Source organism: Coptis chinensis, chromosome 5, assembly GCF_015680905.1.
Source record: "Coptis chinensis isolate HL-2020 chromosome 5, ASM1568090v1, whole genome shotgun sequence".
NCBI classification, from domain to species: domain Eukaryota; kingdom Viridiplantae; phylum Streptophyta; class Magnoliopsida; order Ranunculales; family Ranunculaceae; genus Coptis; species Coptis chinensis.
Genome location: NC_141460.1, coordinates 70,890,067 through 70,916,731, shown reverse-complemented (window position 1 = coordinate 70,916,731; position 26,665 = coordinate 70,890,067). Strand labels below are relative to the sequence as shown.

The window sequence follows — 26,665 nt, the reverse complement described above, 5'->3', positions numbered from 1 at the left end:
TTCTATATGTAGAATTCTTTGCCGCTATCCGGGAACCGATCTTCTGCAAACTCGAATGATGTGGATTGTCAACCGATTTTAAGTGATACAACAGAAATTTTTACTACGGAAGAGGTATGATTGAGTAGGCATTGATTTCATTTTTTTTTTTAATTTTCTAAATATAATTTTATTAGTGTATTAATAATAGTTGTTATTTTTTATGTGTTTAGGTCTTTCATACACGTAGCGAGGCAATCAATTGGGCAACCGCTAAAGGAAGACAAGTTAATGTTGTTGTGGTCATTGAAAAGTCGGAGTGTGCCAAAGGAAACCGAGTAGCAAGATTGAATTTGGCTTGCGAGTGCTCGGGTGTGTATCGGTCACACAAGAAGGAAGGCTAAGAGAAGGCTAATAAGAGAAGGTCGGGGAACCAAGAAATCGGGATGTCCATTTAAGTTAAAAGGTATTTTCCAACGCCGGCACCGTCGATAGTTGGAAAATTGTCGATTCTTAATGGTGTTCACAACCATCCATTGGCGAAGACCCTTGAAGGACATGCATTTGCTACTCGACTAACCGTTCGAGTTCGAAAGTATTTGTCGAGATGAGTAAGTGTGGAATAAAACCTAAACAAATATTGGATTCCATCAAGAATAGGTATCATGATAACATCTCTAGTATATCCTAAGTCTACACCGCAAAGGCGAAGGTGAGGAAATTGGATATGAGCGGTCTCACACAATTCGAGATTGCGTGAGTTGTTAGCAAAAGAACATTATTTTGAGGAGTTGAGACATGATGAGAATACCGAGGAGATAACGGGATTGTTATGGGCCCATCCAGAAGGTGTTAAGTTGGCTCGGACTTTTCCAACAGTTTTCATGTTAGACGCTACCTACAAAACTAACAGGTATCGTGTAAAGTCCTGAATTATTATTAAGGGTATTTTCGTAAATTTCCTATTAAATTTAGGGTCGTTTATGTAAGTTGGTCGTCGGGTTTATTTTTCAAACGTACGAAACTTAAGAAAACTTAACTCCGACTCATAAGTCACGTTAGGTAGGCGACCATAGGCGAAAATTTGACCAAAAATGGCGGTTAGCGGTTTTCTGCGTGCGAAGCTGGCACGAGTTAACAGCTTACACGCATGATTGGGTCATCATTATAGCATGCGGTGAGATAGAATATAGAAGATTAAATTTAGCGGGATGAGCCGGAAAAATAATTACGGCGCGACGTCAAATTCGTTAGTGGGTAGGAGTCTAAGTAGGACGTTTAATCTAAGTAGGATATATTGGGCTTGGGCCAAATATATCGCGGCCCAAAATAGAAAAACAGAAATCGCGAAAATAGAAATCGCACTTCATCTTCTCCAATTCGACAATACTCAAACCCTAGGAGAGAGAAATCTCAAATCGCCAAATTCAACCGATTCCACCCAAAAAATTTAAACCCCAATCACTAGGAACACTAAACTGAAGTGAGAGAATTCAAAATCTCTTGGAAATTCGAGCATACCGAAGCCAAATCGCGGCGGCAGTTGGGTTAGTTCCTCTTCAATCAATTCAAACCAAGAATTAGAACACCCAATCCTTAGAAACTATAAAACCAAGTGTACAGCTTCGAAAATTGAGTTGAATTTCAGCGTAGTTCCGCGAAAGGTAAGTTTGAATTCGTTTCAATTAATAGTTAGCTTCAATTTCGATTTCTTGAGGGCGTGATGCTGAAATGGATTGTATTAGGGGTGTTGAAGGTCGGCAGTGGCCGTTGGAGGAGCTAAAGTGGAGGGAAACAGTGGTGGAGCCGAAAATTCTTGGAGTGCGTCGGGTTCTCGCGAAAGGTTAGTGAATTTCGCCTACAAATCGATAGTGTAAACTCGATTTCGAGTTCATTAGTGGTATTGGAAAGAAAAATGATAATAATAATTGGAATTGGTTGTTGAATGTCGGCAGTATTCTGGTTTGGAGAGGGTGAGTTGAGCGATATCGGTGGAAGCGACAAGCTAGGAGAGATTTTTGGTTCTCGACTCGAAGAAGAATTTAAATATTCAATCTATTTTAGAGCATTGATGCTAGTTCACACTTGTTTAAAATCCGTCGAGTATCGAGTGAGTGAGAAAGAACACCCACTTAGTATTATTGGATTAAATGTGAATTGAGAGGTGGAGAATGGGTTGTAGTTGAAATTTGATTTGGGAATTGGGATAGAATAGGATTGGCGTCGATATGAGGGCTGCCATGGCGAAACAGTAGAGACCGTCGAGTTCTGATGCGAAATGGCCAGTAGCTCTGATAACGATAGTTAGATAAAAATTTACCCGAAACCAAATTCGTAGTGTCGAAATTCTTCTCGACTTACGTTATATAAGAATTCTCGTTCGTTCGATAACTTCTAATGATCGACGTATATATATATGATGTGTAGGAGTAAATACGAGGGGATTCGGTTAAGCGGGCTCGATTCGGTTAAGTGGGCTTGAGGAGAACGGAGCTTGCTAAGGTAGGAACCTACATCCCAATATATAGTCTGCTTATTTTCATGCATAATTTGAGTTGTTTAAAATGTTAAGAAATAGTTTGCGTATCAACCATGCATGTATATATGATATTCATGTTTTTGCATTGTAGTTTTCCTCGATATGAATTAAGTATATGGATAGCTTTCGCGTGAAATGGGTTTTCTGTAAAATCGGGGTAGCGAGGGATTGTTTTCTGGTTAAAAGTGAAAAACTGGTTTTGGGGAAAGGTTCGCGTCTCTTGTCTTGTCAAAGGGATGAGAGATGGATTTTGTAATGCGGGTAAGGATTACCCGGTTGTTTGTAACTAGGTGCGAGGTTCTGGATTGGTCCCGGGATGGTCATGTTATTTACGATGATTCGCCGTTTGGGAATCATCGGTTGTTATTTACTATGACTGGCCCGTTTGGGAGTCATAGGTTGTTCTGCTCAATTTCGGGAAATCCAGGAACTCACACCTATATAATCAACAGTTTTAAAAGAAAAACTAGATATGTAACTAGAGTATTTGGAAATAATCGGTAATACGAGTATATATATATAGATATTACTATGTTTATCACGAGGAGATTTAGAAAAGGAACTGTGAATTCCTATAAAGAAGGAACTGTTGTCGCATTTCGAGAGGCAATGATTCAAGCTCTAGATTCCAACTGTGGTGTATACCTTTCGAGGTGGTGGGCCACCTTTAAAGGGATGCATCCTTTGGATGTAGTCGGGAATTCCTTTTCTACTTTTCTAGATAACCATGCTTGACGTGTCATTTGTATGGTGATTAGCTTCGAGTGGGGTTACATGCTACCTCGATGAGGTTTAGGCGAGGAGTGAGAGTTTAGTCCAATCACGGATGTGTCGGGATCCCGAAAGTCTGCGATCGTCGAGCGGTTGACCACCATAAGTTAGGTGACGCCTCGCATGGGGTCGTGGGTCACAGGCCCACCCGAGCCCTAAAAGCTTTGGGGATTTTGTGTGTAATGAACACAACAACGGCATTTCATCTCCCTGCCGGTAAAATCGGGGAAAACAATCGGTGCATGGTTCACACTGGGAAATCTTGAACCGAGATTGCTGGACTGGGTCGAAAAGTACCGGTCGTACCCTCACCATTCTAATAAGATCACGTGGCCACAATAGTTGTATGATGATTGTGAAAACTCTATTTTGAATATAAATGAAGCATGTCGAGATGATTTACGCTAGTTAGTGATGTATATATACATAGTCACAATATTTGAATACTATTATAGAAACCCCCGCATGTTTTAAATGTTTTCTATAAGTAGTCTATTTATTATATGCGTTTTTCTTGGGCATAGTTGTTTGCTCATCCTACCTAACATTTTCAGACGAGGCGGGTTCATGGAGGAGGCTTTTCCTAACCCTAGCGAGGAGGGTTATGGGGATTTGGGAGGATTTCCCCATGCTTGACGAGAGGCAGAGTCAAGTTTATATTTTGGACTGTATAGAGATGACCTAGGTTATTCTTTTGCTGTATATAATGAGCCTAGCTCTTTTCTTTGGATGTATAGAGATAGTTCCTTCTTTTGTTGTATATATAGAGAGCTAGGTCATTTTGATGTAATAATCGTATTTGGCAACGGTTCTCCTTGTTTTGTAGTTATATCGTCATATCCCTGTAGTAGTTAGAGTTAAGTGTAGTATATATGGTTGTTGGATGTATGTATGGTTGGAGGAATGAATTATAAGATGTCTAGGGTTTATGACAGGTTATGACAGGGTTTTAGGGTTTCTTAACGCCGATCAAACAAAGGAAACTCTGCCGAAATTTCGGTAGAATCGGGATAGGTGTCTGCCTCGAGATTCATTCCACGTCCTCGGGATGTGTGTTGGGTCTCGGGGCGTGACATATCGGTGGCCTTTCGTACAGTTTGTTGGGGTGACTTCAACGTGGAAATCTTTCACCGTGTGTCAGGTGCTACTTCAGTCTGAAACAACAGTCGACTATGAGTGGGCCTTACATCATTTTAGTGGCTTGCTTGGTGACATAAGCCCATCTGTGATCGTGTCTGACAGGGACTTAGCCCTGATGAGTGCCGCTGACAGAGTTTTTCCTAACGCACACAAGCATCTATGTAGATGGCATATCGCTATGTGCGTCCTTTCAAAATGTTACGATATTTTTCCAACTACAGAACTTGTAGAGAAGGCCCAGTTCTCGTGGAACACTGTAGTCAAATCGAAGACAGAGGTTATTTTCCAGCGTAGATGGGATGATTTGGAAAAATATTACAGGGTTGAGTACTCCAATTTTGTTTGTTATTTGCGAGAGACTTGGTTTCCTCACAGGGATCGATTCGTATGTTGTTGGACTGACCAACACATTCACTTTGGGAGTACAACGACCAATAGAGTTGAAGGGTCTCATGCTCAGGTGAAGCGTGTACTAGGAAATGCAAAACCGCCATGATTTTTAAGTATGTTTAGCTTAATCCACCCGATTCTAGAGATCCGGATGTCCGAGATTAGAGCTACCTTCGAGAGAAGTATGATTGTAACTTCGGCACCACCCACGGATTCCTTTGTTTCGTGAACTCAAAGGCCTTGTCTCATGCAAGTGTTTAGACTTGTTATTTGAAGAAAATAGATACCCGCGTAAAAGCGTGTTAAAGATGGAGAGATAAGGTGTTGGTGCTATTTGCGACGAGCCATGGGACCGCCATGTGCTCATGAATTAATTGAGTTTGAAGAGCAAAGAGCGGTCCATCCCTTTGATCGCTATCGACCCCTTTTGGAAAACATTGTCTCCGCTTCTCCCAATGTGTCGGTGGGTGTTGGTCCCGATGTTCCACGCCGATGGACTTGTTCATGAATAGGTTTGCAATGGTTTCGAGAAGAAAGAGAGCAGGTTATGATTAGGAAGCTTATGGAGATTGCCGTACGAGAAAGTACATGGCTAGTACCGCCTTGTGAAGAAACAAAACCAAAGGTCGGCCGAAAGGTAGCTGCCGCAGAGAAAAGCTTCAAACCGGAGATGATAACTCTTCAAAGCGAGATCCATCTCATTTTGAACATTCTCAACGTGACCATGAAGAGTGGGTCTATTCCACAACCAAACATTACGCCCACCCAAAACACCCACACTACACCAAGAAAGAAGTCTTCTCCAAAACTACCAACCCAAAACATCCACACCACACCAACAAATAAGCCTTCTCCAAAAACACCAAAAACAACCACACCAAGAAATAAACCTTCTCCAAAAACACCAAAAACAACCACACCAAGAAATAAGCCTTCTCCAAAAATAGCCACACCACGAAATGTGAGAGATGGGTTAGACTTTGGAAATCTGAGGGTCCTAAGGATTACGGGTTGGATATTCCTGAAGAAATGCATAAATACATTGTTAGAGTCCATGACCACTGTTGGCGATGGCAAGCTGCGGTTATAGAGCTTTTCTGCATTGCATTAGGAAGAAGTCAAGAAGAATGGCCACGGATGAGAGAGGGAGTTATGACGAAGAGCTTATCGACAACCTCCCCCTTTATTGTACTTTGTACAATCAAAGTGAGGTTTTTTATTCGATGAAGGAAATCCTACATGAAGAAGGTTACGCACCCTTAAATAAGTGGATGAGCATGCCTTTTGTATGTTGTCGACTAAGTTGTTTGTATGTTGTCGATATGATATTTTGATGTAATTTGTATTTTGATGTAATTTGGAACAAGTGTAATTTGATTTGATTTTTATGTTATCAATGTTAGGGCTTTTATTTGATTTGATTTGGAAATCGAGTAATCGACTAAGTTGATTCGGACGGCAATCGAGTGATTTTGAAATCGAGCGATCGACTAAGTGATATATTGATGTAATTTGATATTTTGATGTAATTTGGAACAAATGTAATTTTATTTTATTTTTTTGTTATTTGGAAATAATGTTAGGGCTTTTATTTGATTTGATTTGGAAATCGAGTGATCGATTAAGTTGATTCGGACGGCAATCGAGTGATTTGGAAATAAAGCGATCGACTAAGTTGATTCGGACGTCAATCGAGTGATTTTGAAATCGAATGATCGACTAAGTTGATTCGGATGGCAATCGAAAGTGATCGACTAGTTGATTCGGACCTTAATCGAAAGTGATTTGAAATAACGTCAGTATGTTGTCAATAATGACCGAAACTACATGTGAAGTCGTTTGGCTTTAATACAAAACGACCCAGCCAGATCGTTTGGTCTAAAGGGAAAACGATGTGGTCATGTCGTTTGGCCTTTAGACCAAACGATGTGGTCATGTCGTTTGGCTTTTAGACCAAACGATCTGGCTAGGTCGTTTGAGATTAAAAGCGACCGATCTGCCGTGGTCGTTTGGTATAAAGGAAAAACGATCTGCCGAGGTCGTTTTGGCCTTTATGCCAAACGATCGGGCGTTGGAATTTGGAAGAAATTTTTTTCAAAATTCGTTTTGTTTTTACAACACTTTCATATTCATCAAATTCCACTTTTCCATTTAAACATCAAATATCAAACATTCTCATTCATCAAATTCCACTTTTCCATTCAAACATCAGATATCAAACATTCATCCATACATAAAATTCCATTCATACATTAAACCCTAAACTGAAACAAATTACATTCAAACATTCATGCAAACATCATATCCATCAATTCATTCGAAGTTAACAAAATTACAAACCCTAAACTGAAACAAATTACATCCATCAAACTAAATTATAAAGTTACAAACCCTAAACTGAAACAAATCAACTATAGCGCCCACCAATGTACTTGCACCTAGTCAAGTTGTACGCCTGTTCGAAGGAGGACCTTGCTTCCTCGGCATATCATTTTCGACCAATTGCGGACCTCTCTAGCAAGCGATTGGTTTCATCGATGATGGCGTCGTTCGTCGAAAAAAGAAAAATCAAGATAAGTTACCAATCGAATGCAAAAATCACGGTTAGAGAAAACTCAATTAAAAATCACAATACTTACAATCGGTGTGAACGGTTAAGTGTCTCCGGGGAGGGATGAATAGGAAGAGTTTCGGGGTTCACCAAAACTACATGAGAATTCCTCGCATACCAAGTCATGTAGTTTTGATGACACTCCCATGGATAAGGCGAAATAGGTCCTCGGTTGCGAGTTGGATCACGTGATTCGCCACGACTCGATAAAAGTGGCCCAATATTGGTCCGGCTCACCTCATACCCGGCGTCTACCACAGTTCTTGTTCTCCAATTTGGCATTAGAGGATCTTTAGGTACAAGTTGCCGCGTGACCTAACCGACGCACCACCCTTGCGGCAGTAAAGCTCGACAATGTTGAAAAACATAGCAATCCTTCAAAAATGCAATGTCATCGATCGGGTTTGTATCTCTCGATATTTTTGTAGGGATGCCAAACAACCGAAACAAAATCAAATGTGTCATTAACAACTCTAATGATCAATTACTAAAAAATAAATATAAACAAACTTAAATACCAAATTGTCATTGAATTTAATACTTACATTGAACTCATTCAAATCATCAATTATCATTTCGATAAAACTGCAATGCATACGTTGTGTCGTAATAGTGTGGAAGCGACGGGATGTGTCTATGAGCACTTGGGGAGACGAGATATAGTTGAAATTTGGGATTTGGCATCATGAATACGGGAAAAATACTCATAGATCCATGCCTAGATATACACAAATAGTTAACATATTGATAGAGAACTAAAATTAACATTAAAAAAATAAACTCTAAAATACTCAAATTTTACCGTAGAAGAGTCATATAGCACTGTAACCCCTTTCACCTTCGCACATGTGGGCCCCGGAGACCTCTATATAAAAGCGCCAAAATTCGCGCACCCCATGCATACTCTTCTATCTCATGAATTTCAACAGCGACCTCGGATAACATATAGGCACTCCGGTCCGGACTTGTCGATTAAAAGCGGCACATCCAAAGAAAAGCGAGAATAAAAGCTCTAACAAATCCGGTTGAACATCCCGGAAACTTCGAGGCCTTTTCTACCACATTTCAACTGGTCACATATAGGGCTATCATGAATCTTGTTCGCAAAATGCTTCGGATGAATTCTAGCCTTACTTTTGAAGTGAACTTGCTAGCTTCCATCTCTCCCCTAATCAAATCAATAGGGAGCCCGGACCAAGATGTAAGAGATTTATCGATTGTTGTAAGTTCGACTCATTTGTCCCTTGCACGCTCTTCCTCTAATTGTGACTCCACAGATTTGGACAACATCGTCCAAAGTCACGATCATCTCCCCAATGGCATATGGAAGGTGTTGGTCTCCGGATGCCATCTCTCCAAACGCCGAGATCAATGGTGGATCCATATGCTCGTGATAACCTTCCACGAGATCAAACAACCCAGTCCTTCTCAACTGCATGGCAAATCTCGGAGACCTTTCACATTCATTTTTGAAATTCCATTGGGATAACTTCGCTAAGTGTGAAACACACTTCAACGCTTCCCATCCTCACGAAACAACCGAGCACGCATTAGATATATATGAGCGAAACAAAATATTTTTAAAAGAAAATCAAAATACACAAGAAAAACAAAATATTACCCTTCTCTCCCAAACATCGCGAGCGACATGCACCGCATAGTCATACAACAACTCTGACTCATACGGGCCTCCCCCATACACACCTCTTTGAAACTCCAAATCATCATTGGATTTTCTTACGAAATCCAATCTGGGAGGTGCTTCTTCCTTTGGTGGTAATGCGTCTTCTACCACATATTCTTCAACATCATCATCCTGCTCATCCTCCTCCTCACTCTCACTCTCCTCTTCTACTATACTCTTCCCTTTGTCTAAACCTACATTAGTATCACTATCTACACTATCTTCACTAAACGAATCAACCTCAGGAACCTCAGGAACCTCTTTTTCCAAATGGTCCCCTACGCTACCGATCTTTGTTAAGCCGTCGCCTATGTCTTTTTTCTTCCATTTGCATCACCACTAGAGGAACCGCCACCAAACAATTTCTTAACACCCTTGAATGTAGTTTTCGCTACATTCTTCACATTCTTTGATCGAGGGACCCATCGCTACAAAGAAAAATAAAATAAGTATTAGTAAACCATATTTAAATAAACAATGTACAAAGAAAACCACTAGAAAAAAAGAGATCATCCGGTTGTAAAACTAATATACTTATAAGCTTGCTATGATAACTCCAAGTATATATGAAGAAATAGAATGGCGTTACACTATCCAAATTCTATCGAATTTTTTGAGTTTCCTTTGTTTAGTCAACATTTCAGATACTTAAATCTGTCATAACACGGAAATCAATAATGACATCCTTCCAACAACCATATGTACATAACACCCTATAAAATATTCAACCCACAATACAATTTCTCGTCCCTCGTCAAGCATGGGGAAACCACCCAAAAACCACCTTGATTGTACATTCAAGAATTTGATAACCAAAGAAAAAGCTTCTCACCTATAATGCTTTACGTCACGTTTTGTTCCCCAGATCCGGACCTTAAGCAAGTACTCGTAAAAAGCTCGCATGTAATCAAGGTCATTACTCATTAGTCAAGACTTCAATAACATAAGCAATATAAAGGTGAGTAAAGGAATGTCTGAGAGACACTAATCATAAAATGGTAAAAGTATCTTCTCTTATAACATCAAGCCCCTAAAGGAAAATACTAGGTATGAAAGATGAGCACTATGAAAGTTTAGCAACAAGATGTAAAAAGCAACTCATTTTTTAATTTTCAAGCGGGGCTCTAAATCACATGTTTGGGGGTATCACCATGCTACCCCTAGGGGTAAGCATCGCTAGTATTTCTCTAAGCGTATTATTACTAAAATGGAGAACTTTATAGAATGTAAAATAATCTCTAACAAAAGTAGCTTCAAGTCTTCAAATTTTATGCAAATTAAATGCAGTCATATGCGGCTTATCTTTGCAATATGACTCCTCGTGTCATTTACTTTCGATCATCTTATGAACCAACTTAATAGCATCCTAGATAGTAAAACAACAACCCTAAGTCCGGATGATACCCAAACATGGCTAAGGTTATCGTAGGTATGTGCATCTCCGACATATCTGACGATTGGGACTTTGTGGGGGAATGGGAAGAACTTCATTTTAAGTGAGACTAGTAGAAAGGTGCACGAAAAGGGATTTTGAAGCGGTGATGAATGAATGTGAAGAGCACCCCGATAAAATAAAAGGATTATGATCGTTAATCGTTAGAGTTAGAATGCCATATAAAGATGAAGATCTTAATCGATCTCCCTTTCTTTGTAAGTCAACAACTAACCCGGAGTCCCCTCTAAAGTGGGAATCAAAATGAGAGTTTAGGAGAGTTTTATATCACGAAAAGCCCTTCTTCGTAACTTCTTTAGTTTGTAGAGTAATCGAATTCTAAAGGATATCTACAATTTTATGGCATTAGACTCTCTTCCTCTTTTTAGGGGTTCTGGGGCTATGCTCCTTCCAAGAGGGAAAGTGGGGCGATTCTTCTTCTGCATGCGGTTTCGTGTTCACGTCCGGTCTTCTCGTCACTAGTGCGACTCAAAATTCTATGCTATGTATGGTAGTCGTTTGATTTCGGGAATCCCTTCGCCCGGCCTAGCTCGTCCGTTTCTGGCGGTTTAAGTTCTTGGTCCAGTGACCTCTTTTCGATCCAAGAGTCGCATGATAAGAAAGCTACGGTTAGCTTCCGGTTAGTGTTAGTTAAATATCGGGAACCTCGTAACTATGCCAAGCCCGATCTTGGTTCCAATGCTTTCTTCGCCATGTGCACCGGATAAGCTAATCGAAAATCATGTATATAGGGAACGGATCATACCAATACATTTGAAAGTCATTCCCATGGATAAAGACATCAAAAAGAAAATGATCGTAATAGTAGATTCGTAATTGTGTAACCTCCCATTGCTCTATCTCCGATAGCATGCGACTTCTAATGAAAGCGGATATCTAGAAAGTGTTCCGTGAGTGAGAGGTCAATCACTCACCGGTTCTTCTTTCGAAATTCTCGAACATGATGAAGAGCTCTTTATCGGCTTGAGGTTTCTTTTCAAGCTAAGTATAAATATCGTAAGAGAAGAAAATGTTCGGCCTCCTAAACGGGGACTCAATTGAGTAGCCATTCATGCTCCTTCTTTCTCTCAAGATCCTTGCTATCGAGGCCAGGTGTGAGACGGCCGAGTAACCTTTTGTGTTGACCGCTAAAATCCCATGTCACATTGCATGCGGGATGTGTCAACCGGCAATGCAGGTCATATATCTCATTTCTTTAAAGCAAGGATTTGGTAGACCACCTCTTTAATTTGTTGATTTGCGAGCGGGATCGATCGGCTAACTCATATATTGGCGGAATCCCCTTTCCAGGCGTGCCATAAGGACCGAAGCTTTGGAATTCATTGTCAACTGTTTAAATCAATTGGATCTTAGTGATCCGAGGTCGAATTTTGACAAAGTAGCACTCACTGGTACTCTTCGCTATTGGCTCCAAGATGTCCAACAAAACGGGCATCAGTCAGCTTTCTATTTGTCGTTTTTGAACCATTTCAAAGGTTCCATCTAGAGATCTTTCTATAATGAGTAAAAGGCAGTCCAAGATAAAAGGAATGAGGAAAAGAATCGAAGAAGAAGAGAAGAGAAGTGAATCAAAAATGAAGCGCGAACAGAGTCCTAAAAAGGAGATGTTAGAAGGGGCTAAATTCATAGGTGCGGGAGCTGCTACAATTGCTTTAGCAGGAGCTGCTGTCGGTATTGGAAACGTCTTTAGTTCTTTGATCCATTCTGTGGCTAGGAATCCATCATTTTTTTTCGAACTCGAGGTAGGGATCTATTTCTTTCTTTTAAGAAATAAAGCCTTTTTTTGGCTATTAAGATTCATTACTTCATTACTTTTTTTTTTTCCTTTTTGTATTTTTAAGAATCGTTTATCCCGGCCCTAGGGGTTTCGAGACACTCCTATCGATTGTATCACCTTTTTTTTTTTCTTCGGGATGCCCCGCTTTAGCAATGTGAAGTGACCTTGCCTTGCTTGAAGCGGTATCCGAAGTCTCCTTCGTCGGGATCGCTGGTCGGGTGGAATTTGTTCGAGATAGACTTCGCAACAAGTCCACCGGAGGAATTGAATGCTAGAATCCACTCATTTTCAATATTGAATTATGTGGAAAAACTAAGGAAAATCTTTATGGAATCTTTTCGTTCCATTTTTATTATACTCGGGGGATCTCGGTACCTCCAACCGTCATCGATTCGATTAAAGTATCTCTTATTGACAAAAATATGGAATTCGACCGCCGATACTGGATAGCTTATTGGCTAGTCCGGTCTATGGTATGAACTTTCGCTGTCTTTCAAGAGGTTGTAGAAGCAAACACAAGCTTTTACAACCACGCGGCAAAGATCAACCGAGAAAAGCCCAAGCGAATGAAACGAACGCGTAACCTATCTTGAATTTTCGAGGCTTGAAGATAGGCAGCGAAATGATAGAGGAAAATCATTCTCTTTTCGAGCGAATTAAAGGGCTGCGAAGCCTCTCCGCTAGCTAGCAAAGAAGAACGCCCTATTTTCCCACGAGTTCGTCGGTCAAACAACGATTCTCTTCTCAAAGATCACAAGGTCTTTGAAGTGGCGGGATAGGGGGTGACGGGTGGTGGGGGTCCGTAGGTTTTGTTAAAAGGATGCTCTTATCATGTTATTGCTGAAAAGAGAAACCGAATTCCTCTATTTGATGTCGATTCATCCACACTTCCATTCCTTGTAGAGGAAGGCTAACCGCTATTCGGCTGGGAGTCAGATGAGCCGTAACGCCCACGCACGGCTCCGCGAGAAGGGCGGTGGACGAAATGGCCTTGTTGTACCTCACTCCCGCCTTCATGGGGGTCCGCTCTTTCTTTTGGGAGAGTATGCCAATATGATCTTAATGAGGTCGCGGGGCTTTGCATCCGACATTCGTTGGGCTTCCTCTTCGAGAGCTGCGTCCGGCGTTTTGTGCAATAACCCCTCCGGCCGAAGACTAGTGGTAGGTGGTCTGCGGAGCTTTCGGAGAAGGGTAGCTAGTGTGTAAGCACAACAATGAACCATGGCCGAACCCTCGACGACCTATCTAAGATTAGGGGAGATCCACCGATGAAGTGGTGACCCTTTCACTCTTCCACGGACTTATACATGTACCGAATGCTCATACGGGGGAAAGTTGAGTCAGAGAAAAAAATTCTCAAGTAGCGCTAAACATTCTTATACTCGGGGGCCATGCGCCTTCGATGGTCGGTCGAGGGAGCCGTTAGGTCGAGATCCTTTAGAACCCCGCGCAAGACTGGCTTGAAAGCGGCTTCTTTATAGGTGTATCTTGTAGTCGGTTGCCGAAACTACATGAGACTCAAGTAGTTTGCTCTTGGCGCCTTGACGGAACTATAAAGAATTCAACCGACGCAACCTTCGCCCTAAGTATGCTTTTTCTCATGTAGTGTAGTCAAGATCCGTAGTTTGCATGTGGGACTTGACGGAACTAACATCTAAAGCGCCTACTAAAATTTGGGTTGTTTTGCCCCCTTCGTTAGTTAGGGGCTAGCTAAGCATCTATAGTTTTGAAGCGGGGGTTGCTCGAAAAATCCTTTCTTTCGGCCCACTCGGGAGTGCGGACACACTTAGCGGATTACGGTGACGGTTCAAGAATGGCGGGGAAGTGAACGATGCCGGCGACATTGAGGGGATGGATGTAGACCCATCGGGCGGGGATAATCATTCGGTCCGGGAGAGGAGGTGACGACACCGACCGAACGGTGAGGGAAGCCACATGAGGCGGCGGGGAGGCCCCTAATCTATCAATAGAGGGAGCAAAAAATGGGCTCCCCTAATCTATCAAATGAGTAAAGGTACCCCGAGGTCTTCCCCATCGAAGATGGAACTCAACCTGGTTGCTTGCCATTGCTCATTTTGCACTACTCTTACAACAGAGGCTGACCGTCCAAAGACAAAAGTCAATACCACGAAACAGAGCAAGGATTTTTGAAAGTACACTAGCGACCAAAGTTTCTAAGCCAAATTTAGCCAAGAACATACCCAAACTAAGGTGTCATGTTATAACACCCCGTCTTTTTATTTGCATTTTCCTATAATAATTTTAATAGTAATATTAATAATAATAATGTAAATAGAATACAGAAATAGGATATCCAGTTGTTAGAAAAAAAAGCCCGTAAGTAAGTAGATAGGTTTAAAATCCGGGTTTTTCGGAGAGGTTTGAAAAAAACTAGAAAATAGGGGTTTCTCACGTAGAGTTTTTTTGAGAAAAACAAAACGAGAGTTTTAGAAAAAAAAGGTGAGAGTTTTACTGAGAGAAAAAAAAAGGGGTTTGAACAAGAAAGATCGTTGTCGACTTCAGTCTTTGGAGGTTTTCGATTTCGGGGAGCTGTTCGGATTATAACAGTGAGTAGATATTTTATCTTTCACAGAACCAATATTTCCAAGTCTGTGTAAAAACTTTACTGTTGATATCTGCTAATCTGTAAATTCTTTATGTTCAATTATTAAATTCGGTGTTATTCTAAAATCTTGTTTATTCTACATCTTGTTCGTTAGTTTGCTTTGGATCGCCTTTAGTCCGGGTGCTTGTGTAAACAAACTTAAGTAATAAAAAGACGATTTTGAATCAAATTTAATTGTTGATATCGTTGGATATAAGCTTGTCTGTTGGAGTTGGGTAAGCCGATTCTATTGGGTTTTGGATTAAGGTGGTGATGTAGATCAAGTTGGTATGGATTTGTTGATTGAATTGGAGATTTGAAACTGTGAGGGTGATAATTGATGTTAGAAGGGTTGTGTGTTGAGTGGAGGTGGGGCTCTAATGGCTTTAAATCAATCCAAACCAAACCGATCCGCAATCTCTGGATCGTTTGGATTAATGTTTTGATTAGTTTTGTTGTGAATTTATGGTTGGAATTGAACATGGAGGATGTGGGGTAAGGTGTTGAGGGTTGTGTGTTGAGTGGAGGTGGCTCAGTGGTGCCGAAGGCGATACACAATGGAAGCTCTGAGAGAGCTTTAATGGCGTCGGTCGTTTTTTTCAGTATAACAGAATGGTGGATTGTTGATATGGGTAGCTAGGGTTTTTCTCCCTGAACCAAACCGCTGGGTTTGTTTTACTAATGGGTGGCGGTGGTGGCTACATCGGTGGTGGTGGGCTACCGATGGAGAGTTTATGAAGAAAGGAGATGAACAGTGACCACGATTTGGGCTTGGGCCAAATCGTGGTGGGCTATATGTGTTTGTTTGTTTTTTTTAGACTATGGGCTTTTGTCTTTGGGCTTTTGGGTTTTTGGATTTTAGGCTAGGTTGACCAATATTGACTGTTGACCAGAGTTGACTGTTGACTTTGACCAGAGTTGACTGTTGACTTTGACCAGGGTTGACTTTGACCAGTTGACCCGAAAATTTGACTTTTTCCTAAAATTATGATTCGGTCTAATAGGATAAGTCTAGGACTATTAACGTGTTTGATTTTTGGCTAAGACCTTTATAAATATACTTGTGTACGTGTATTTACTGCTTTGTGATTTTTCTGTCTTTTGAGATACACAACGTTATGACACTTATACATCCATGAAATTAATAACGCATAAACCAAAAATAATTGAATAAAGATATTCTTACGTTCTCTGAAATAATATATACAATAAAATACAATAATCGTAAAACAAAACTTTACCGCACCCTTTTAGAACTCTCCACCTCAAGTTTTAGAATTGAGTTTATGGTGATGAAGTCATATGTAGGTGGGCATTTATTGAATGTGCCATAAATGGCCCGTTAGTGTTATATAAGGGTATTCATTGAATGTGCCATGAATGACCGATTGTAGTTTTATACTAAAGAGGAACTAAGGTATTAAGCGGCCATGGGTTAGTTGTATTCCTTGAATGTACGGGAATGTAGGATTGGGTCCCAGAGATGGCTATGATATTGTGGTATTCGGTGGGAGAGAGGCACACAGGAATGTGTGATTTGGCAAATGTGTGGAGTGCAAATCGTGGAGTAGGTACTAAAGGGTGGGTGTATAAGAAAAGTAATTGATTAATTTATAAGAGAAATTGATTTGATTATGTGAGTGTGTTGGGCTTACTTTTGAATGCATATAGGATATTTACATATGTTATATATACAAGTTCTAACTTTCTTTTGCAGGAGGGTAGGACTTAATAATATTTTGTGCAGGGACGCGGTCCTACCCTTATACAGCAGCGGATATCGGTAAGTTGTAATTCAATTATTTAGATATTAAAATGAGTTATTAGAATGAGTAGTAAGATGGAAGTAAATAGAATGGAAGTTTTGCTTGGGAAGAAACTATGCCGTTTGAGATGACGGAACTACCTGTCTTCCAAAGCTGAGAATGATTAGGTTATGATAGATTTAAAATGTTAGTTGGATAAGTAAAGTTTAAAATGTTTATATGTGTTTAGTACTATACCATACCAAATTCAATTTGTCAACCCATGTTTGCTTTGTTTTTAGCGTGGGTGTGTTCTTGGGAACATAAGTGGAAGGCGATGGAACTGGTGTGATTGGGATTAGTGCTGGGCGGTCCGTTAGTTTTCTTTTAGGTTTGATTTTCTTGGTTGGAAGAATGTAATAACGTAGTTTATTTTTTTCATGGCATAAGGACATGGTAGTGATGAATTTTATTTGGAGAGTTTGTTTTGATGTTTCATTTGGAAGGATGTTATCTTAATAAAGAGATTGCGGATAATTGTTGGGATTATTGTTATTTAAGTTGTTTCTTTTATGACATGGATATTAGGGTTTGTATGTGTAGTATTTCTCTCATCATAGCTTTGGGTTTTAAACAAGTGAACCTAGTGATGTTTGAGATATTTATATTTCAAATATTCACTTTGTTATTGTTTAGAAATTCGGGCTGTGACACATGTGACTTATGTCACACCAAGTATTTGTTCTTACTCCAGGACTAAAGGCTTCTGATACTGATTTACGATTACCAAAAATAACTTAGTTAGCCTAATTACAGCGATAAGCATTCCATTGGGGATAGAATATCCCAACGCAGCAAGTGCATGAATTCAAGAATTTGTTGGTCTAAAACTCTAAATGCACACAGCCAAGAACGATGTTCCAAGAACGATGTTGGTACTTAGGTAGTCTAACTAATGTAACAACGAACTGTTACTCTTAATTGTAGCTACAAAAGTAAGAAGACGCCCACATACTCGAATTCAAGACGTTTAAACAACACTAGTTTAACACTCATTTCAAACACAAGTAAATCAAAATGATAACTTAACCAAATCAAAAACTCAGTTCAAACACAAGTACACTTGCATCTGTATTACCTCTTCTTGGACAGAGTCATAGATTCATATTAATAATCCATATATAACATTTCAAAGCAACAAACCATGATCATATCACATATATATGATTACATAATAAGAGATTGCACAAATTAAGAAGAACCAACCTGAATTTCAATTGAAGAACTCGCAAATTTCAAGCTTTCACCGCTCTTCCAAGTTGCAATTTTGATAAAGCTCGAATTGAGAAACTCGAATTGAGAAACTCAAACGAATTGAGAAACTCAAATCTAGTTTTCAGTGACAAACACATACAAACTGTGATCAATGGTGGATCAAACTCGAATTGTTGGAGATTTTGATCAATGGTGGAGAGATTGTGTTGGAGATTTTGATCAATGGTGGATCAAACCCAGTCGAAGGCTTTGCAAACTCGAGTTGTTGAAGATTTGTTGTTTTGGCCAAAACAAAAACAGTTCTTAATTCGAATTGTTGGAGATTTGTTGGAGAAACTCGAATCGGGCACTCGAATTGTTGGAGATTTGTTAGAGATTTGAAATTCGAATTTGGGGTTTAGGGTTTGGAAGGATTTGGGCGAAAGAGACGACCGGTAATGGTAGATTTTCCCGGTTTCGATTTGGTGGGGGGGGGGTGTATTGGGCTTTGTTGTTTGGGCTTGGGCTGGAGGCTGCCCGATCTAATATGAGTGGCGCCCAATACAGCACTCTTTTCCAGATCCTCACATTCCTTATAATTATGGCCTATCAAGCCACAAAAGTAACAGCATAAAGGCAGTCTTTCAAATCTAAAAGTTATTTGTATCGCAATACGTTCATCCAGTTCCACTGTGGTTTCTTCCACCGCTCTTTTTTTCATTGGGAAATCAACTTGAACTCTAGTAAAGAAGGCACTACTATCTACACCGCCAACAGCATCTAAAGCAACAACAGTGCCAAAACCCCCTCCAATGGCTTGTATCTCTTCCCAATGCCTTTTTTCGGCTGGAAGACCATAAATATGTATCCACATCTTAAAACATTGGAAATCATACCTTTCTAGAGCTTTATTTGGTTCCTAGACTTTAAAAGACATCACATATCCATAGATCATCTAGGGGCCATTCTCCAAGACAAAATCCATCTCTTATTTATCCTCAAAACGAATTTTAAAAATCCCTTTAGGGATGAAAGATGTAATAAATTTAGATTTTGTTTCCCATTGTTTGACCAGCTGTGCTTTAATATCCTCATCAGTGAAACGTTTGGGCGAGAAGAGCTTACCAATAATAGAGTTTTTCAATTCCTTTAACTCATTGGGGTTTAGTTTGTCTAGTTTTATCCGATTTGGATACGAAGGAGACAGGTTCCATTTATTGTCTAGATCCCTTTGTAAAGTTTTCAGCTCCATATACTCCTGGATGAAGAAATCCTCTTCCGCCATAGACCCCTGTAACAGAAACAGGGTTTACAGCCCCTCCCCTAAAAACCGAGTAATAGTGTTGTGGGAAAACAGAAAAAAGATATTCAAATGAAAGAGGGTGAGACGCAGAGGGTAGCTAAAAGGTCAAGAGGTTGGGATGTATTAAGGGTAGGAGGAGATCGAAAACTTTAGGTATTTGGGAAGGAGAAGGAAGGGTATGTTTTCTTACGCATATTTTTTTCCCTGGGAAGGGTATGTTTAAGTGACAGTCAAGACTCAAGAGTTGTAGGTGTGAGTCACCACGCTACACAACAAAGTTTGGGCTGTCAAAAACCCAAAATCTAGGCGTTGTGTTAAAAGTGTAGATTCTGGAAGAGGGAGATGCCCAGACCATATCTGATGTCGTGTCTGATCTAAAGATCCAAATTTTACTTCAGAAAAACGAGAAATTTACTACAATAAATAATCCTGTGACAAGGGGCTAGATACAGCGAACAATGAAAAAGAAGTTCAACGTAAGTAACAACAACAAATTCTTATTTTCAGTTTAAAAATGGTTTTACAAAGTTATAAATAAATGGTTAATACATAAATTAATACAAAGGGTAACTTGGTTATCTCATGATTTCTTTTTGTTCTTCAAAACTACGTCTGAGGCCTTGAAAGCTCTTTCCAAAAGGCTGGAAACAGTCAACTTCAGGTCAATGGTCATCTTCTGCAGAATCGTTGACAATAAATTCGCATCTGACATGGCTCTGTGAGCCTTACCGACTAATGGAATCCTATAATAATCACGAAGAGCTTCCATTGATTTCCCAGACAAATTTTCTGTCCCTGTTGAATACACAGAATGAAATAAATCATAAAGACAAGGATACAGTTTGCCAATTGTGAATTTTCAACTACTCCAGGCAGAAAGAGAGATGCAAACCTTCCAGTTTAGCTAGTTCGCGAGCAAGAGTGAGTGTATCCAGAAACAGCCAATCTGAAGGAATCTCTTCAGAGCAACGGCTGAACTCATTTATTAAAAAAGGCACATCAAAAGTGCGGGCATTGTGTGAGACCCATAGAATAGGTGCTCCAGGAATTTGGCGGCTTTCGACATAATGTCGTAAGATTGGAATCAAATCTTTAAACCTACAGAAGCCACACCGGTGAGTAAAGGAACATCAGATGTAGTCATTAGTCAATTTGCAAAATTCATCCAAACAAAATAGAAGTCAATACTCAGTACATAACCAACTCTACAGAAAACTTATTTTCAGCATATGAAGCTTTTATAAGTAGCATACCTTGGAACGTCGGGCCGGTTCACCATGCTGCTTTCAATCCCATGAACATGAGCGTTTGGCACTTTACGTTCAGGATTGACTAGGGTCTGGAAAGTACTGTTCTCTCCCCCACTAAGATCTCGCAGAGCAATTTCAATGATTCTCTCATTCTCTCTGCCGAGCCCAGTTGTTTCAATATCAAAAACGATAATTGTCACACTCCGCTGAATGTCTCCACACTCAATCTTTTGATGAACATCACAGTATTTAAAACCTTCAAATTTGCTAACTTTGGCTCCATCCAAGAGTTCATCAGGTCTTACAGTGCCTGGTTGACTGCTCTCAATATTATTCTTTCTTATATGTACTTTTGTCGTTAACTGTTGCTTCAATCTCCCAGATAGTTTTTTTGTCTCATTAATGCATGACCCTGTCTCATGTCCCTCTCTGAAATGCCTGTTGGTATAATATCCAACTGGCTTCAAACTAAAACTTCTTCCAAGATTATTTCCTATACTACAGAAGTTATCAAACCAAATACTGGCATACGATATAGGTTGAAGAATAGGATTTACTTTCGCCGACCGCATTCTGCATCTGGTGTTTTGCAACACCGAAAAGCACATACAACTTCTCATCTGGATGGTCATAAACTACATCATAGTGAAATCTCTGCATCAAACAAGCAATTGTCCTTAATGCAGTAATAGGTAGACACAAAGCAAATAAAAAATGTAAGAACCTAATAGAAACAAGACAACGAAACAGATTTGCATTATGGTTCATTTCTAGATAAACAAAATGCACGGTCTCATTTCTCGAAAAACAAAATACTCAGTGTCTCTGATTCTTTTATTGCTCATACCTAAACGACTTCAATTCTTCACCAGAACTAGGTTTTACTTTCAAAATGATTCAGGAAAACAAAATAAGGTTAATTAAGATAAATTCATGGCTCACATAAACCTAAAGAAATTCTTACTGCATGATTTTAACGTCTTAAATACTTGGGATTTGAGATTACATGAGAGGTAAAGTGGTGGTGGTTGGGCGTGATTAATGGCACTTAATACTACACTCCAATGACTTCAAGGTAGTCTAACAGACTAACACCAATAAATTCAAGGACGTACTACATTCAGCAAACGGAATGCAACCAAAACTCCAGCACAATAATTTAGTCGTGTTAAAAAATAAAACTAAGTCCATTAATAGTATATATTCGTATATGCTTATTAACATATAAATAGAACTCAAAGTAGTAAAAGAAACATAAGTTACTAGATCAAACATTACATGTACCCTGAGTAAAGGACGTGAGAATGACATGTTTTAAAAAAAATCCACGGTGGATAACTTTTATCCTTAGAAAAAAAATATGTTCGGTCATTTAGAAACACTGAGTAGCATGTAACCACTAGTCCACTACCCATAGGAAATTCTGTCACCTAATGTGTGAGCCTTTAACTGACTTCAGATAGACCATAAAGAGCGTAGTGATTTCAAATATATTCCAAAAAGTCTGTATAAGAATAAGAGACTAGTACATAAGGGTGCTCGGCATTATTCCTGTTATCCTCGCAGAAATGCTTCCTTTCCCTAAGTAACAACCTCAACTCGAAATTTCCAAGTACAAAGCTTTAAATCTCCTTTGGTGCATCTCACAGAAAGTGGAAGGCTCACACGCTATAGGAAAAGTGACAGCTCTACAACTCATAATGCTAGCAACATCTTTCTACATGAATAATATCCCTGGTACAAGTAAAAGGCCTTCGGAAAGATTAATTGTCAAACAGGAGACTGCACCCGACATAGATAGATGGATGTCAATGCTAAATTTGCTCTTTATCACCATCTACAAAGAACATTACACTGGCCACAAACTGGAAAAAAAAAGTCCATGCACTATTCCCCAAATGAAACATTCTTACACAAATCCCCTTATCATCACTTGCAAATGGGAAGAAAAGGAGGTGTATGAAAATTTCACATTGTTCTTGCATATAATCCAAGATGATTCCAAATGATACGGTTACAAGTTTCGATAAAGTCGACGTTAACAACCACAGAAGAGCTCATGATTGCAGCTTAAGTTTAAAGTTTAAACAATCATTATTCACCAATATGCCATCAATGATTCCCCATTTGCCTCACAAGAATATGGCTTTCTTTTTTCTAATAATATGACCACTTACAACATCTTCAAAAATTCTCTTTGGTTTCTCTGCTCAGAACGGCCTGAAATTCATTATCTACAAGTGAACAATACCATTCATTCTTCCACTCAATAAAATATATAAATGGAGCTCTCTAGCCATTTCCAATACATTCTCTTCACCATACTACGGGTGCAGACACTTAGTAGCCAATAGTCAGTCATACTTCCCACCGTTTCATCAATAAAGTTTCATTAAAAAAACAAACACTAGTTATATTAACTATTTCTAGTGTTCATTAATGATAAAAGGACGTTTATTTCTGGTTTTCTAGTCTATAAACTCAGGCTGATCACATCATGTCATAACTAATATAATAAATTCAATCCATTATCAACTGCATCACAGTTTAATAAATGCTTGTAACTTAACGACAAAGGATAATTAACAATGCAGAACAATCACAATTATATCAAAACTATCACATCAATATGAGGTGGTACCTTGTTCTGGGAATGAAAATTTGCATGTGTTTGAAGAAATGCGCGAGCGAGTGATTATAATATAAGGAAATGAGGATTGTCGTGCCGAGTTATGCGTTAGAGGTCAGTTGTGAGACCCAACCAAAATATGCGGATCTCACACCTTTTTAATTTCTATGGATTTCTTGTAATCAAAGTTTAGGGCCATTTGGGTTTGTGAACAAGGCCCAAAGATCGGTGGAGTAAAACGGGCCAGCCCGACCTTCTCAAGTAGTGAGGACGAGCCTATGAGGGCTAATACTAAAATTGTGAAGCCCTAACCCTCATCTCAGCCCTCTCTTTAGAGAATTGAGGGTTGGGCCAAAGGGCCGGATTTGATTACTCTCTTAAACTCTTTATTTACAGTATAGTCTTGCTAAATTGATATGCGATAAATTAATTATCACGTTTAAATAATATGTTTTCTCAAACTTAACTTTGGTTAATGTACTTAATTAATAATTTTGTTAAAATTTGTAAGGTAATAAAATCCAAAAGTTTCGTTTTTAGGTTTTATGTGCCGATGTATTTCATGAATCAATAAGAAATGTATATGAGACCGAAAATATGATCTGGTGTTGTAGGTTGTAGAATAATTTGTGTTTGATTAGTTGAAGTTAATTAAAAACTTCATTACTTATATCACGTCACTCTGATTCATATTTTATTTTTGCTTATACATGGAGAAGTGACCCGGGGTTCATATCTTGACAATGGAACAATTGTTATTTTGAACTAGATTTTTCATGTAACGTTAGAGGAGCCTACACAAAGCATTTTTATTGGCAAACCTGTTTTAAATGAGATCAGTAACTCTTTGATGATGGCGGGGTTCGAGCCCCAGACCTCTGGTATCATCACCCAAAGGTTTTACCGACTTTGCTAGTCGACACCTGCCTACACAAAATATTAATTTATATAAAACATACTTTTTCATTTTGCTATTTATACAATTACGTATTTTTTAACAAAATATAGATAAAATTACATAGAAAAGTTGTGAGAGCCTTAATGCGGGCGTTGTGAGGGCCTTTGAGGGTCGGGTTGAGGGCCGCCCTCATGCTTTCATATCTAGGCCCTTACCCTTCCCTCAAAACATGAGGGCCGGTCCAGCCCGGCCAGACCCTCAAATTGCATGAGGGCTTAAATTTGAGGGCTTTTTCGGCCCATGTGACGGGCCAGCCCGAGCGGCCCGAGGGCCCTTTTTACTATTGGTCCCAAAAAGTTCAATACGTGTCAATATGTCATTGTCCCGTGAATTTTTTTCAGCACATGATGGCAGTGCGACTTCCTTTTGGTTTACCACGTCTTGGAAGTAATCTTGGAGTGCGTTTGGCAACTAAAATTGGAAACAAATCAAGAATAAAATGGAGTTGGAAACCAATTGGAATGGAATCGATTAGAATATAATTCAATTCCAACTTACAAAATGTGTGTTTGGCAAACATTTATAAATCATCGGAATTCAATTCCTGCTTAATTTTTTGTGTTTGGTTGTCGTATATAATCCTCTAAGAGCATCATCAATGCGCTGCTAAAAAAATTGCAACACATCAGTATTTTAGCTCAGTCAAAATTGCGAAAACCAGTTAATGTACTAAGAGCATCATCAACACATTTCTATTTTTTTTTTTTTTTGTGACCCCTCAGCATTTTTAGTCCATCAAAATTCCTAAAAACAACTCAAGCACCAACGCCGTTCGGACAAAATTTGGACTTTTTATTTCGGACGGGAATAGTTGTCCCGTTCCAAATAAAATTTGTTTTAAACGGCAAAAGTTGTCCCGTCTCTGTTGAAACATTTTTTTTTTAAACGCACGCATTGTCAAGCTTCCAGTACCATTTCATCCCATAGGAATAGGCGAGATAAACTCAAACCCCCTCCTTCAATCACCAAATCAATATTCGTTTTTCAACCAATTTTTTTTTAGTTTTTTGCAATGGATCAACATCGTTGAGCTGGACATAAGAAAAGTATTCTGCGTGGGTCGGGGAGTTCAAATCCTCAGGAAAACGAGGGTGAACCCGTACCGGAAAATGATTTCAATTTTTCGAGGATATTGAGTATTATTGATCATCCGACGTTGGCTCCCGATCCAAACAAACATGTTTCGTGTTTATATAACACTGACGGAGTAAGTATGAGTTTATGAACGTTGTTCAATTGATTTTTATTTAAAATCGTGTTTAGAATTTATTGTATACTAATTGTTTGATTAAATGCCTCAACGTGTAGAAAATGAGTTCGACGAAATGGAGATGCGCAATGCTGAACATTAAAGACTTATGGAGTCACCTAGTGGAAAGAGGGGACGATATGGCGCACGTAAGAGCTTAAATTTTGGGAACACCTTTTGGTCCACTAATATCATGTACAAGCATTCAGACTGATCGTCCACTGATATTTGCATTAGCGAAACGATGGTGTCACACCACACACACTTTTCACCTTCCATGTGGTGAGATTGGTATCACACCACTTGACTTTACAATGCTGATGGGTTTAAGCGTGGGCGAGAAGAAGCCAGTTTTGTTTGATTCAAGTATCGAATATGATTTTGAAAGGTATAAGACTCTACTGCCTTCGTTGTTTGATTTTGAAGGTAGACTTGTTCCAGGGAATATGGATAGCAGGTACATTTTGAACCTGCCCATCAGAGAAATATTCATGCATCAATTAGATTATGAATATTGTTTAGAACATGAAGTTGACGCCTTATACTTGGACCCAAACTTTGCAGAAGAGGATGAGTTTATCATGATTTTTTTGTTATATTTTTTGTGCCAAGTGGGTTTTACAACAAGAAAATTTGGGATTCGGGCTGGTTGGTTAGCGTCTTTGGCAGACCTTGATAACTTGGATGATTTTGACTGGAGAGGTGCTTTTATGGCACACCTATATACAGGGTTTGATTTGTTTGTACAAATAAATGAAATTGGAAAGTAATGCAACAGAATTACTTGGATACTACAACTAATTCAATAGGATTTAACTTTTAAGATATAAGTTTTTATTTTGTTAGTTAAATATTATATAATTTAAATTAGATGCACTTTCATTTGATTATTTCAGTACTGGTGGTATGAGTATTTGACTTGCTTAAACCCTATACTGAAAGAGGATTGGGATAAGAACTTATAGCCTCGCTCACAGGGATAGGCTGTAGACGGTCATGTTAGATTAAGGGATGGGGTCCATAATGATCTTCAAGCTGCTAGGATCCAAATAGAGATGAAAAGTGTGAGATATATTGTTTGGAGTCCGTGACAAGGTTCTCAATTTGAGAATATGCATATCTATCAGCATAGTACTCTAATGTCGTTAAAAATATTCATATATATTGCAAGCCCCTGATATACGTATTTGGTTCCTTGGAGATATGGTGACTATGCAGACCATTGGATATAAATATATTCCTGCTCCCCCGCTCACAGATATGCGTGCTATGGATGTATCAGAGAATTTGATTGAACGGTATCGCATTGAGAGTGCGTGACCGAGTTT

At 39.3% G+C, this 26,665-nt stretch overlaps 1 protein-coding gene across 2 annotated transcripts; it reads right to left on the bottom strand.

The window, feature by feature from the left end:
* Nucleotides 1-19,728: 19,728 nt before the first annotated feature.
* On the bottom strand, nt 19,729-23,309 carry DPD1 (Polynucleotidyl transferase, ribonuclease H-like superfamily protein). 2 transcript variants are annotated; one of them, XM_086560595.1, is made up of 5 exons: nt 23,239-23,304; nt 23,143-23,185; nt 20,505-21,155; nt 20,144-20,349; nt 19,729-20,046 (listed from the first exon to the last, which is right to left on the bottom strand). In XM_086560595.1, exons 3-5 carry the CDS (start codon nt 21,131-21,133, stop codon nt 19,832-19,834), a joined length of 1,050 nt encoding a protein of 349 aa, XP_086416721.1. In that variant the 5' UTR covers nt 21,134-21,155; nt 23,143-23,185; nt 23,239-23,304; the 3' UTR covers nt 19,729-19,831. The 2 variants fall into 2 exon arrangements, with proteins under 2 accessions (XP_086416721.1, XP_086416722.1); XM_086560596.1 differs by having other exon boundaries at nt 23,143-23,309.
* Between the last annotated feature and the right edge of the window lie 3,356 nt (nt 23,310-26,665).